The 12,962-nt window shown below is 35.6% G+C and overlaps 2 protein-coding genes across 2 annotated transcripts in view; one reads left to right on the top strand and one right to left on the bottom strand.

Annotated features, from left to right (window-relative positions):
• The window catches only part of CCDC146 (coiled-coil domain containing 146), an 82,084-nt gene that overhangs the window by 19,505 nt on the left and 49,617 nt on the right, over nt 1–12,962 (top strand). The gene's annotated exons all lie outside the window — the stretch shown is intronic.
• On the bottom strand, nt 579–6,605 carry FGL2 (fibrinogen like 2). The gene is made up of 2 exons (XM_075081449.1): nt 5,858–6,605; nt 579–3,585 (listed from the first exon to the last, which is right to left on the bottom strand). The coding sequence occupies exons 1-2, from the start codon at nt 6,603–6,605 to the stop codon at nt 2,879–2,881; spliced, it is 1,455 nt and encodes a 484-aa protein (XP_074937550.1). The 3' UTR covers nt 579–2,878.

A 12,962-nucleotide genomic window follows, 5' to 3' on the forward strand; every position in this document is an offset into this window, starting at 1 on the left:
TTTGCTAGCAAACCTGCTGTTAGTAATCTTCTTCACTAAAATGCACAATTTAAATATTATCAAGATAAAACCACAAGTGTTTTCATATGATAATCAGTGTTACGGAGATGTTTTCTGTAAATTGAAAGGCATGTTTTGAATTATTAAGCCTTAAGCAGAGACCAAATGCTTTAGTTTGTATAAAAAATTGTATGCTTTAATTTGGGGTATTATTTCTATTCACATGCTTTGATGAAACTTGAATGTGATCTGAAAGGTTATGTGTAATACAAAAAACAGAGGAGTTTGTTTCTCCTCTTTCATGTTAAAGTTGCAGGTTGTGTAAACTCTTCCAAAATATGAATAGTTTCAAAAAGATGTCTGAGATTTCAGCCTTGGTATTATCTGGCAGCTGAAGTGTCATAAAATGGATTTCTTAATAGCTATCATTACTAGCAGTTACTCTCCGGGCTCGTCTTTTGTTGGCCATCTCAAGTTATCTGTGTTTTCTTGTTGCTTCACTTTTTACAGAAAATAAATAAAGCAATTTATGAGAATTTTTTTATAGTCCCCATAAGCATCTATGACATTAGTACAGCTTTAACAGTGTCACTTAATTTTATTACACCAAGGAAAAACAAAAATAATGCTTGCAACAAGTAGATAGGGTTACACTTTGTAAAACTAGTACATATTGATAGAGATTCAGCTACAACAGTTCCAGGCAGGTAACATTCAGATTTGTGTAACAACATTCCACATTCTTTTTCCTTTTTCTTTTTTCTTTTTTTTTTTCTTTAAGACATCAGTCGAGGCTTTTGTAGGTGATACTAGTCACATTTGCTTATCCTGTTAAAATTTCTGTGTTTTACAAAGTTCCCTTTAAACAGGGTTAAAAAAGGACCGTTTCTCTTCTAACAACTTAGCAGGAAAGAGACATTTTCAAGTAGAAGCTTGTAGATACTGTAAGTCATACTTAGCTAGTTACTGTGTAACAAATAGGAGCAAATTGTGCATTTAATGCAAAATGATTAAATATACTCATATGCAATTAGTATTTGCTCTTCTAACCAATATTTCATAAGTTGCTTTTTTTTTGTTTAGACAATCCTTTTATTATCCCAAAATAAATATTCTATAGCTTCAAAACATGTTCTCAAGCAAAGATTATACATCTTGCAATCAAAATTTTCCATTACTCTTTAAAATTGAAATAAAATAAACCAAATTACACTTCACACTGAAATATCTTTCAAAGTATATACTTCTTTAAAATATATATTAATATTTTACAATTTAGCAATTGCCACTGTTGCTCATTTGCATAACTTGTAACCATAATAGTTATCATTATCACTTTAAAAAACAGTAAAGGTCATATTTGTAAAGTTTAAGTCAGGTGTATACTTGGGGTTTTTTTTGGTATGACTCTTTTAACCAAAAAGGCTATGCCAGCAAAGGCCACACTTCATACAGTCATAGTATAGTTTATCTGCATCTCAAGATTGGCATAAGCAATATAGCAAAATAGCCTCTTGCTAAGATAAACTCCATCTCTGCTCAGAATGTTAGTCACCGTAATTATAGAGACATGGCCTTTCTAGGGTGGGCAATACATACGTGTAGTCAAATTTGTGCTTGCTATCTACAGTATGAGCTTTAATAGTAGTATCTCTAATTTGCACTTCCTGAAGTATTTGAAAATTTGATTGTTTCGTTTGTTACATTTTAGAAGAAAAGTCTTTCATGTATTCTTTTTTCTGTTTATAATTGCCAGTGGGTTGTTCAGGTTTCTGTGGCCACAAAAGGGGTACTCAGAAAATGGGGAGAACAGAGTCTTTCTGTGTCTTACAAAATATTAATAATCTTTCTTATAATTTTAAGATCTAATGGTACCTAGAGTGAGAAGTAGTTAAATGAGAGCTTGAGCCTCTACAAGAGTCATCTTGTAACATTTGGCTTACCTATAAGATTCAGGAGAAAGCAAAATGGTGCTGGAAACTCTTTTTGCATATATGTAGACGCATTTAAGCAAAGACATGGATTCTTCTTGATGTGTCTTGTTCCTGTCTGTCTACCTGCCTATATAAATGTGCAAGAAGCTACATAATGGCACCTTTCTCCCACAAATGACAAATAGGACCTTGAGCTTGAATGGAGGAACCCAAGTAAGCAAGAAATAGTCTTTCATTACACGCTCTCTACATTTTTCCCACTTGCTTTTATTCAATTCCTTCAGCAACTTCTTAGAATAATCTTTGATAAAGGGGATAAGATTTGAGGAGTCATCTTCATTTTCAAAGTCTTCTTCAAGGCTTTTTTGTGTCTTAGGGCAAACCATGTGGCCCTCTGTTTCCTAGTACTTTAAAAATAATAATTTGTAGTACATTTCCTAATTTATGTTGATATTGCCATGGTCTACCTTTGAAGTTCTGAAGGATAGATGATACAAAAAGTCAGGCTGTTTCAGGGAGACTAATTTTCATTCTAAGTGTTGACAAATTTATATGTTATCAGTTATACTTCACATTTATTTTCAGGTTAAAATGTAGGTATTCATTCAGACACAATTTGTAGCCCATTTAAAATTTTTAACTCATAAAATCTGGTGTATCACAGTCAGTAAAAGCACCAAAAGCAATGTTTAGAATATTTACATAATGATACCAAGACTTAACGTGTGCTAAGTTTTAGCAATGGCTATTCAGAAACATTCATGCTGTTTTTAATATATTATATGGGTCAAACCACATCTGAAAATTTATGTGGAAGTGTGCTGTTTTGTCTAGAACTATTTTATGCCAAACATAACTGAATACTTGCATTCTGAGTATAATACTGAGTAAGTATGATTTTGAGTGCAATCCAAATGCAAACTAGTTAAGAGAAAGGTGCAGAATTACTGCACAAAACTTTTGGGTCTGATCATAATTTTTACTGATTTAAAGGCTTGCCTATATCCACTGGGAATACCATCAGAAATACCATGCCATGTACCCCAGAAAATGCCATTGCGAACACCTTTGTATTTCTTGTGGTAATACTTGCCATTGAGGTTGGCAGACAAGCATGCGTCAAACCACCAGCCAGAGCTGTAGTATGCTCCACAGTTTCCTGAAGGGTACCTGTCATTGTCCTTGTCCGGAGTTGTAAAGAACTTTTGATCGTGGTTGTAATGCCTGCTGTAGTGAAGGGCATCTCCTGCTGTGCCACTATAGCCATGAACACTTAGACGGTACTTTAGATATTCGTTGGCCACGTAGAAGTGTTCATATTTTGCATACTCTCTGATGCCATTGAAATCTTCAAGTTCAATTCTCAGTTGCATTTCCTGGCTCTTTGTCAGGAGGTGAATTTTGTCATTCCCTAGCCAAAACTCCCTGCTGAGGTTTCCAAAGCCATTTTTGTAGTCGTTCCAGGTTCTGTTAAAGTTAGTGCTACCATCCTGACGCCGTTGCAGCACTGTCCAGCCGCCTCCATGTGTTTGCATGTCACAGTAAACTTCAAAGCTATCGTTTCTGGGGTCAGGCCTAATCCTGTAGATTCCATTACTCCTTTTGCCTGCTGTGTAATGGTCAGCACAGTCTCTCTGCATTATTTGTATAACTGATGGAAGAACAGATAGTGTTAGAATAAACATAATTTCACTTTAGAAATAAAATTTTTAGCCAGACTGGTGTAACATACAGAACTGGCTCAGAAAGGCTTCTACATAGGAAACTGTTATAGCAATTTCAGCTCTAGGGAGAAACGGTTTTTTTCGTCAGGTTTACTCTATAATAGATGCCACCTAGGAGCTCTGCATCAGATAGCTGTCCAAAACAACCCCATTTAAATGACTCTTTATATCAAACCTGCCTAATATAGGGGCATTTTGGTCGTCTATTTTCCCTTTTCTCCTTTTCTCTACTCTTCAGTTTATCCTTTCATTAACTTCAGTAAATTCAACCTGATTTCTTCAGTCCATATTTCTAATGCTTCGTGTTTACACACTTGCTGCTTTTTGTATTTAAATATATACCATCACACCCTGTCTATAATTTAAATCTTCACCTGGCAGTATTTCTGAGAAAAGTCTTTGTCCATATGGGAATGACTTTAGCCTGGCTATTGTTCTGGTGACATCGTTTGATACAGAACATAACATCATTAGGGAAGTTTCCTGTGTTCATGTTGACTGTACTTTAGGAAGCAGGAAAAAAGTAATAAAATTGTCTCATCTATTGTAGTAATACTCTGATTCCTAGAAAGATGAAGCTAGAAAAGTGACAATGCTTTCCTGTGTATATGGCACTGTTGGCTTTACAGTAAGGAAAAGTTTTAGCATCTACCGTTAACACAGCTTTTTCCCACCGATGGGTGATGTATGTTATTCAGAAGAAAACTACCCCCAGATTTTTCCTGCAGAGTGAAAATCTGTTTTTCATTCACAATGTCACCCAGTTAATGACATTGTGTTAACAGCATGATATTATAATTCCATGTTATTAAGTGATACAGAGAGCTCTCAGAAGTTCTGAATTAAGAGTCAAAATCATAATGTTCATTCCTACTGCAGATTTGAATTTATGGGCATGTTCATTTGCAGGCTTGAATTGCATATTTTTCCTAGAAAATTCTAAACAATTAAACTACTTCTTGGAGGGGGGGAGTGTTCTCAGGCTGCAGCAGGCAATAAGACTCAGGACTCCTTGTCTGCCAGGAAACTGGACATCTATGAAAGCACAAACTATAGGAATCAAAGGCTTAAAAGCCAAACCTAAAGCCAGACTTAAGCTGATTGTTGATATGGTAAAAGCATTACCTTTATTATTATTCATTTGATCATTTCACACCTTCAAGAATCTCAGCTGTACACACACTGTACCGTCTGCAGATCCTTCAGTTTTCAATATGGGTAGTCAGAAGAACAGTTTTATTTCAAACTTGAATGCTGAGCAACAGAGCCTTAAAAACTGTATTGCAGCCTGATCTGTCTCTGCTTTAGCTCTAGAAAGCCCTGTCTTCATACGTATGAGTGGTAGAATACACTGACAATCTAGTGAATATTTCTTGTTTTCAAAGATTCATATATGTAATATAAAAACTTTACGACTTTAAAAAAAACCACTTCAATCTTCCCTTAGTAACAGTCAATATTAGAAAGAAATTATTAGTTCTATTTCTTGATTTTAATTAGGACAATTAAAGTTTTAAAAAAGTATTTGCCAGTGATAACACCTATTTCCTGTTTCACATTGTATATTAGATTCATGCTAAGGGTTTAGTATTAAAATTATGTACATCTCTTACCCACTTGAGAAGTACTGTTAATAAGCTTTTTTAGCTGAGCCTTTCAGATGTTTGTTGTGATGATAGAAAAATTAGTTTATTATCTATCTGTTAAAAATAAGCATTTTACTAGATTCACTTGATGTTTAACAATGTCTTGTGGACGTTTTTAGAATAGTTGCCATTTCACATTGAAAAAAACTATGCAGTTTTCTAAGGCTCACCTAGAGAAAATTTACCCCTTCTCATCCAAGGAGAAAATATATGTAGCTCACTGATACTTAATATCCTTAATGAAGGGTAGTATGGTGTAAAATAAGGTTAATATTTCATGTTTACTAATTGAATTGCAAAAAGAAGTCCTGTGAAGATTCATGTTTTAAATCCCAATATGAAGTCCAATTCTAGGACTGAACACCTGCAGCTCTCAGTAACCCTCTAGTGGTGGATGAAGTTTTACAGGAGTATAAATAAACAGTAAAAGAGCAAATACTTGTGAAGTTAACAACATAGCTATTTCGTTAAAATATGCTTAAAATTGATAAGCTAACATTTGTAAAATGCACAGAAAGCTTATACTGGCAGTAAAAATTAACAGGTTACATACCAGGTCTTGGCTGCATTGCTGGACATTTAGAAGAACATTTGTTATCAAGGCTGTTCACAACAAACGTCAAATTAGCAACTTTGCTGTCAACATAATGTTCTACATTGTTCATATTTATGAGGCTCATCTTCTCTAAACGACCCTGCAGTGTCTGAATCTGGCTTTTTGCATTTTTTAAGCTGGTTGCCATTCTGTTAACTTTGCTTTGCAGTTCCTTTACTCTGTTATCTTGGATTTTGCTGTTTTCTTCTGGAGTTTCTGCTTTAGGTAGCAGGAATTCATTACTGCTGTCTCTTTCTTGGTTGTCATCTGCCTGCAGCTTGCAATCTTGGCAGCATTTCTTCAGCTTGTTTACTGCTTCTTTAAGGGTCTGTACTTCTTTGACAGTCTTCTCAAGGAGTCTGAATTCTTTGGGTAACTGGATGGTCATCACAGGCAGATTTATCTGATATGGACAATCCTCTCCTTCATCACATTTCTTATTAGTTTTGAGCTTTACAGGACAAGTGTCAGTAACTTTTTCTTCTTTAGCATCCTCTTTATCTTCTAACACAACTGCAAAGACATTTGTTAAAGTGAGGAGACATGTCTTCAGCAAGACTAAGTAAACAAGCAGCTTCATCTTCTCAGAGAAACTAGCAGTATGAGGAAGTATGCAAAAGTGTAGCAACCTTATAAGGGCAGCTTGAAGTCTGTGAGTTATTAGACTGCCTACACTGTTCTCAGAAATGGGTGGGAGTGCTTGCATCACGAGTGATTGATAGCAGAGCAAAGTAGGTAGTGCTTGCAAGGGTGGCATGTTTCAGTGTATTCCTGACTGAGAACTAGTGTATGTAAGCAAAATGCTGAAATGCATGTGTGCTGATCACTTATGCAGTTTAATTTCATTCCTTGTTGTACGTGGATTTTCTTTCTGGGGAAAAAATCACTTAGCTTTGCATTATAATAGTCTACTATCATCTGTTTCTTAACATTTGAGTGTTCTAAAACTGCTTTTGAAAACCAGACTATAGTTTTACCACAACAGGTGGAAAAGGTGAAAAACAGTCCCTTTCCCAGTTTGAGGTTTATCACATACCTTCACTCACACTCAGTCCCTTTCTTCCTAAAACTTTTTAACTGAATAGATGAATTCATAAAAATTATTTAAATCCCAAAGCATATTTGAAACACACATACAGTTTTCATTCCAAACATTTTTCAGGATAGAGTCATAAACTAAGGAGGGCAAGCATGACCTTTCTTCTTCCTATTTTGCCTAGCACTGCTGGAATATTCATGATTTCTATGGCACATCACAGTTAAAATTCACTGTTATCTGATTCTGAGTACTTTACTGAACCTTTCTAAGTGAAGGGAAGGGAACTTAAGGACTCCCCCCGCAACACTTCAGTGCATGGGATGCTAACTGTTGGATTGGTTGCCCAGAAAACCCAAAGGAAAGCCTGGTGTTCTGAATAATGTCCTGAATTCTAAATCTAAAGCAAGTCAGGGAGCTAGGGAAGAAGCTCTCATGGGACCATCAGTTTGAGGTATCTTTTCCGTATTCCTAATTTTTGGTTCCTGCTTTTCTTTTTATTGTGCCTTGTATCAGCCTTAAAAGTTAATCATGTACTTTGCAGCTAATCACACCAAATGGAATACTTCAGCTCTAGGTGACAATTGCCATGTACTTCCTCACTTTTATTCTACAGCCACCTTTGCCATTCTCACGTGGTGCCTATGTAGTTTTAATGACCTGTGTCATTTTCCGTGTGCCCCAAAGCAAGGCCACGTGGGCGTGTCTTTGTGCATACGCGGCTCAGTCCAGAGCCACATAACATGCATGAGTAAAGGATTTTTACACCAGTTCTTGTTTAATTAGTCCAATCTGAACAATTTATTCCCCTAAACCCTATTTGAAATTACTCATAATACAGATTAAACATTAAACAGACATTAGTCACACACGTACTCCATAAACTCGTGGTCTCTGGAATGTTACTAGCTTTTGCAGAGACCACAGGCTTGTATTGATAGTACAGCTTGGTTAAAAACTTACTTGTCTAACCTGCTGCAATAATTCCTTCAGATTCCTGCATAGCACAATGGTCTGGGCACTTTCTTGGGAAATGGGTTTTGAATCTACCTTTCCCATACTCTAAATGAACACCCCAGAAACTGCCATGGTGCTTTTATTTATGTAGCAAAACTGTGTATCCCTTCCTTTCAGATCATGATAGTTCCCCAGCAATGAGGTGAAGGACCCTCCCCCAGACTGCAACTTGTCTGTAAGACATTGACATCACTTTGGTTTGTTAAAAATGCATCAAGACTGAAATGTTTGTAACAGATGAGATGTATGATTTTAATTTGTGAGTAAAATTTTAATTTTTTTTCATTTGATTAATAGGATCCTAAATTTTTTTTCTGTCGGTCTAGTATAAGGTGTTTACAGTAGCGCCTTGTCCTCCTGTATGGCTGCCTTGTTTGAGGGGCTTTAAAATATAGTAGAGTTCCTAAATCCTTGTTATTTGGGAAGCCACATTCCCCCCACACTGTTGTTTGTTCAGTTTACAAGGAACTCTGCTATCTGCTTTGTGAATTTTGATTGGACAAAATATTCTATATCTTTAAAATTAATAATAATTATCCTTGGTAGACCTCATCTTGTGAATTGCCTTGAAACATTCAAATGCATATCAAATGTTGTTATAATTCTTTGCTGTTGTGCTGCATTGAAAGCCTAAACTATCATTAGAACTGAGTGACTTCAAGAAGGGCAGAAATTTCTAGTAATGCTGAATGTCAAAGAAAAGAAAGTGCAGAGAGTAACATGAGCTTTTTAGGAATTTATTTTTCCTTCTGTGGAATGAAGAGCTATCTTAATCTTACAGACATATCTTCCTAAAGATAAAGGAAATAACTGAGAGCAATGATATTCTTAAATTCTACAGAAGATTTTAATTCTGTTCCCAGAACTACCCAGTGGTTGCAAGGTTAAAGAAGTAATATGTTTTGGTTTAGCAGACTTGTCTTAGGACTGTTTATTCGAAGTTTATCAAAAGCAGCATGAACGATTTCCCATGATTTTTTAGAGCAAGGGGTTTTTTTCTGGCAGATAATGGAATGTAGGTCAAAGAAAAAAAACAAAGTTAAGACTGTAGGCAGATGTTAACTAGTGACTATGGCAATTTAAAACACAACAGCTTGCCCACTCTTTGATTTCTGGCTTTGTGCTGGGAGTTAACATCTCCTGCAGCAGACTTGCTGCAAAACATCCAGGTTTGTGTAAGCAGTTTGAATGGTTGGTATGAACAAACCTGAAGCACATCTGGACTCATTCATGTAAACCATTCTGGTGGCAGAGGTGGGATGTGTTCAGATTCAACTGCTGCAGTAATACTTTTGATGTTTCCGTAGACTTCACTGATTCTGTTATGTTTTGGCTGAGAAAGTGGTCGAAAAGTAATTAGATTAATCTTCAGTTTTTCCCACACTGTGGAATATGTACCAAAAGTCCATACTAGAACCAAAGTCTGATTTAGGATTCTTTTCGATTAATTCAATTGTTTTCTTTTTTAATTCAGTAGTCATTCTTCATGCAGTCTTTATGTTGTCCGCTGGATCATGGGACTGCCAGTTCAATTTCCTCATGTGTCTATGATTCTATATAGGAGCACAAAAAGGAAGGCAGTCCTATTCCATTTGATTTTAATTGTTAATATTCTTACTGAGATACAGATTACATAGAACTAGTAGCCATGTGGATTCCCTATCTGTTTAAATTGGTCTGTGCTTTATTTATAAATTCTGACAACAGGTGGAAAGGCAACACTGACATAGAGCATATAAGTAGTAGATAACATATTTAAATAAGCAATTGTAAATGTAATATATATTACAAAATTCTTGTGGTCAAAGAATATCACTGCTGTTGAGGTGAGGGCCATATTTGTAAAGAGAGAGATCAATGAAACTAAGTTCCTATTCGTTCTGTTTCTCCCATGACATCTGAAGATCTGCCTGCTCAAAATCTAGAATTTACTGCTGAATATTTCCTTTATCTACAGCCACAGAAGGGCCTGTAGTTGTCCAAGAACATGGAAAAAATAAGCCAGAATGCACACGTAAGAACGACAACATACCAAATGCAAAAGCCTCTCCCTCCTATGTCTTTTTGGGAAAATTCCTTTTTGATTCCTGCAAACCCTGCTCCATTGAAACCAGCTGGTGAAAGACTACTGGATATTCAGTATCCTCCTTTCGAGGTTCATGGCCAAACAGGTGATAGCAGGAAAGCCGAAATTCCTATCTTACCGATCTCTTAGCCCTGTTTTTACTGAGCCATGCAAGACACAATTGGCTGCCAGATGCAGTATTTTCCTACCCATTGTATCATCCTGATGGTGGCTGATTTTGATAATTTCCATGTAGGGACTGCTTTTTCCTATGACCTGGGGGACAAATCTGCAGTTATGAACTATTATGTCTTGGGAAAGAATTAATGATATTATTTTTTCTAGTTGTTATTTGTTAGTTTTAGAAAGCTTTCAACAGTTTATTTTTCATTAAAGAGTGCCTAGCCGATCCATCTGTAATTAAAAAAGTAAAATTGTAGAAATTCTGCATAAGGCAATATAGTGCTGGATCTCCTGTAAGGAGGTAGATTAATGTTTCTCATGTATGCCTTTACTTTACCCCCACTCTCAGTTTTGTCTTGTTTATGAAGCATCATCTGCACATAGCTTTTTTATGTGAAATACTTTGTAGTAGTCTATGACTTTCAGTGGTATATAGGTATAAAAGACTCCATATCAAAATAAAGAGAATAGATATTAATAATTCTTCTGGCTAATTTTTTTAGTGTTTTACTTTTGTCTTCTGAGTTACTGGCTTGTTGTGTGTGGAACCAATGCAGCCAAGTCACTTTCCTTTAGACAGCAAAGTTCAAGGAACCATACACCTTATGCCCTCACTTTGTGAAATAATGATATGCTGTATTTAAAAAGTGCATGCTGTCTTCTTATTTATTATACTTATGGTTTTCTTGGAATAGGAAAGAGGGCAAAATAATTTGTGAAGCACTTCATGAAATACAGAAAATCTCTTTGTTAAATTATTTATTTTAGCTTCCAAATAGAAATGGCTTAGAAAGGTGATTTTTTTCCCCTGTAAAAATAGCACTTTTAAGGGGAAACCAATTTACATAAATATGTGTTTTTATACAAATGTACTTGTTACTTTGTTTTAATTTTGCTCACCACAAACATCAGCAGAGGAATGACTGACTGCATGTGTGCAACCAACAGCCACGTGGTTTCAGGTATATTTGTTTATCACCTAAATTAAAAATTGAGAAAACTCAGTGACAAGTATTTTTCTGCTTGAAAGGCTAATAAACAGGCTTTTCCTGGGGACTTCCCATGCTTATCCTAAACAATCTGTTGCCTATCAGTGTGCATGTAGTTACAGATGAGAGATTCTACTGTATTGGTTAACTGCAATGACAGCATTAATTTAAAAATCATACCACATTTTTCTTTACCTTCTACCGTCATAGCCTTCCTCTGGATTAATGACTTATTACTTAAACAAGGTATATCCTTTCCTAAATATCTGCAGTGTAGCTATTCCTGTCTGTACTTTAAACGTTTCCCAGTCTACAAAACGGAATGCAGAATTGCACTGGAATACTGATAAATACAGTTTATGATGTAACTAAATATTTAGAGTATTACTGTAGTGATTTTTATCTTCTTGTCTTAAAATACTTTGAACTATGTGCTGAAGCCTGAAATATTGTTGAGTAGAAAAATCTGAGATGACTTTAGAAGTGTTAGTCTTCTATAACTCTGTATAAATAATTGAGGCATGTTGAAAAACGAGAGATGTAAATGACTGAATAAAAAGTGTAATGAAAACTCTGGAAAATGCAAAGAATTACCACTTTTTAGTATGTCGGGACTCTGCACAGATTAGAGGAAAAAAAGAGATTGAAGTAATTGTTTTCATTCTTTGCCATTTAAACTTTACAAATGACCTGGAATTTATGTGGAAAAATCCTACCCTATATGGCAAAATAGCCTGTTACACTATTTACTCTACCCAGAAAACTGTCGTCTAATTTGGTATGATTTGAAAAGACTTTGACGTCAACTTTGTGTTGCAGAAGAATATTTCGGGAGAAATCCTAGCCTAGCTGAAAGGGAACAGATTTCCTTATAGAAGTTCAGGAAAATTTTCACTGTGTTTTCCTAAACTGGACCAAATTTCATTGTTGTAAAAAGTAAGGCCGTTTGGTAAATAGATGTAGTCTAATTTACATTAGTCTTTATCCATCTTCCTAAATTGAGTTATAAAACAAAAAGCTTGGAAGGTTTAATGGGAACAATTCCAGTTGGTTTTTAATCTATTTTTTAATTTAGCAAGCCTTGAAATAATTATATTCATTTGTTTGTCAACAGCATTCAGAGCTAAGTGGTTCTGGCTCTAACTGACTTAGGGCTCATCCCTATTCCAAAGTAAGTGGGAATTTTCTCACTGGCTGACTCCAGTAATGTTTTGTGTTCTAAGAAATTGTCGCATCTTATGGTATTGAAGTGCATGCTTCAAACCCTGTAGCAAATGTGGTGAAAAAAGTAAAAACTGTCCTGTGTATTGTTTGGGAAACCAGATTAAATTGTCACAGAAGTCCTTAAGACCATTAAATTCTCTGGCATCAGGACTGGTAGTTTTTAGAGCAGTTTTTTGGTTGTTTTTTCCCTTTTTTTTTAGATAAATCCATTGCTACGCAGATTATAAATACTGCCTCTGTAGGTTTTTAATTGTTGTTCCTTCATTTTTGTGTGTCCCATCTTGATGTAGCCAGGACATGACCTTCAGATGTAATAAGTCATAGAAATTCTCAGAAATTGAGAACAATGTAAACCATTATATTTAGCCACTTAGAAGCCAAGTTAGTATACTGTATTTTTCTTCATTTTACTGTTAGCATATCACTCTCAGTTCTGGTTGATGGCACCAGTGATGCTAAGGACCTGGAGCAGATGCTCCTTGTTTTCCATTTCTGGGTAGACAGTCCTGCACTCTTCTAGCAAAAGTGCAAGCTCAGTTATGAACTGAG

This window comes from Phalacrocorax aristotelis, chromosome 1 (assembly GCF_949628215.1).
Source record: "Phalacrocorax aristotelis chromosome 1, bGulAri2.1, whole genome shotgun sequence".
In the NCBI taxonomy this organism is placed as follows: Eukaryota; Metazoa; Chordata; class Aves; order Suliformes; family Phalacrocoracidae; genus Phalacrocorax; species Phalacrocorax aristotelis.

Coding starts and splice junctions, on each gene's coding strand:
- FGL2 (XM_075081449.1), bottom strand. CDS start 6,605: ATGCAAGCACTCCCACCCATTTCTGAGAACAGTGTAGGCAGTCTAATA. Junction 3,586..5,857: donor AGCAATGCAGCCAAGACCTG/GTATGTAACCTG, acceptor TTCTTCCATCAG/TTATACAAATAATGCAGAGA.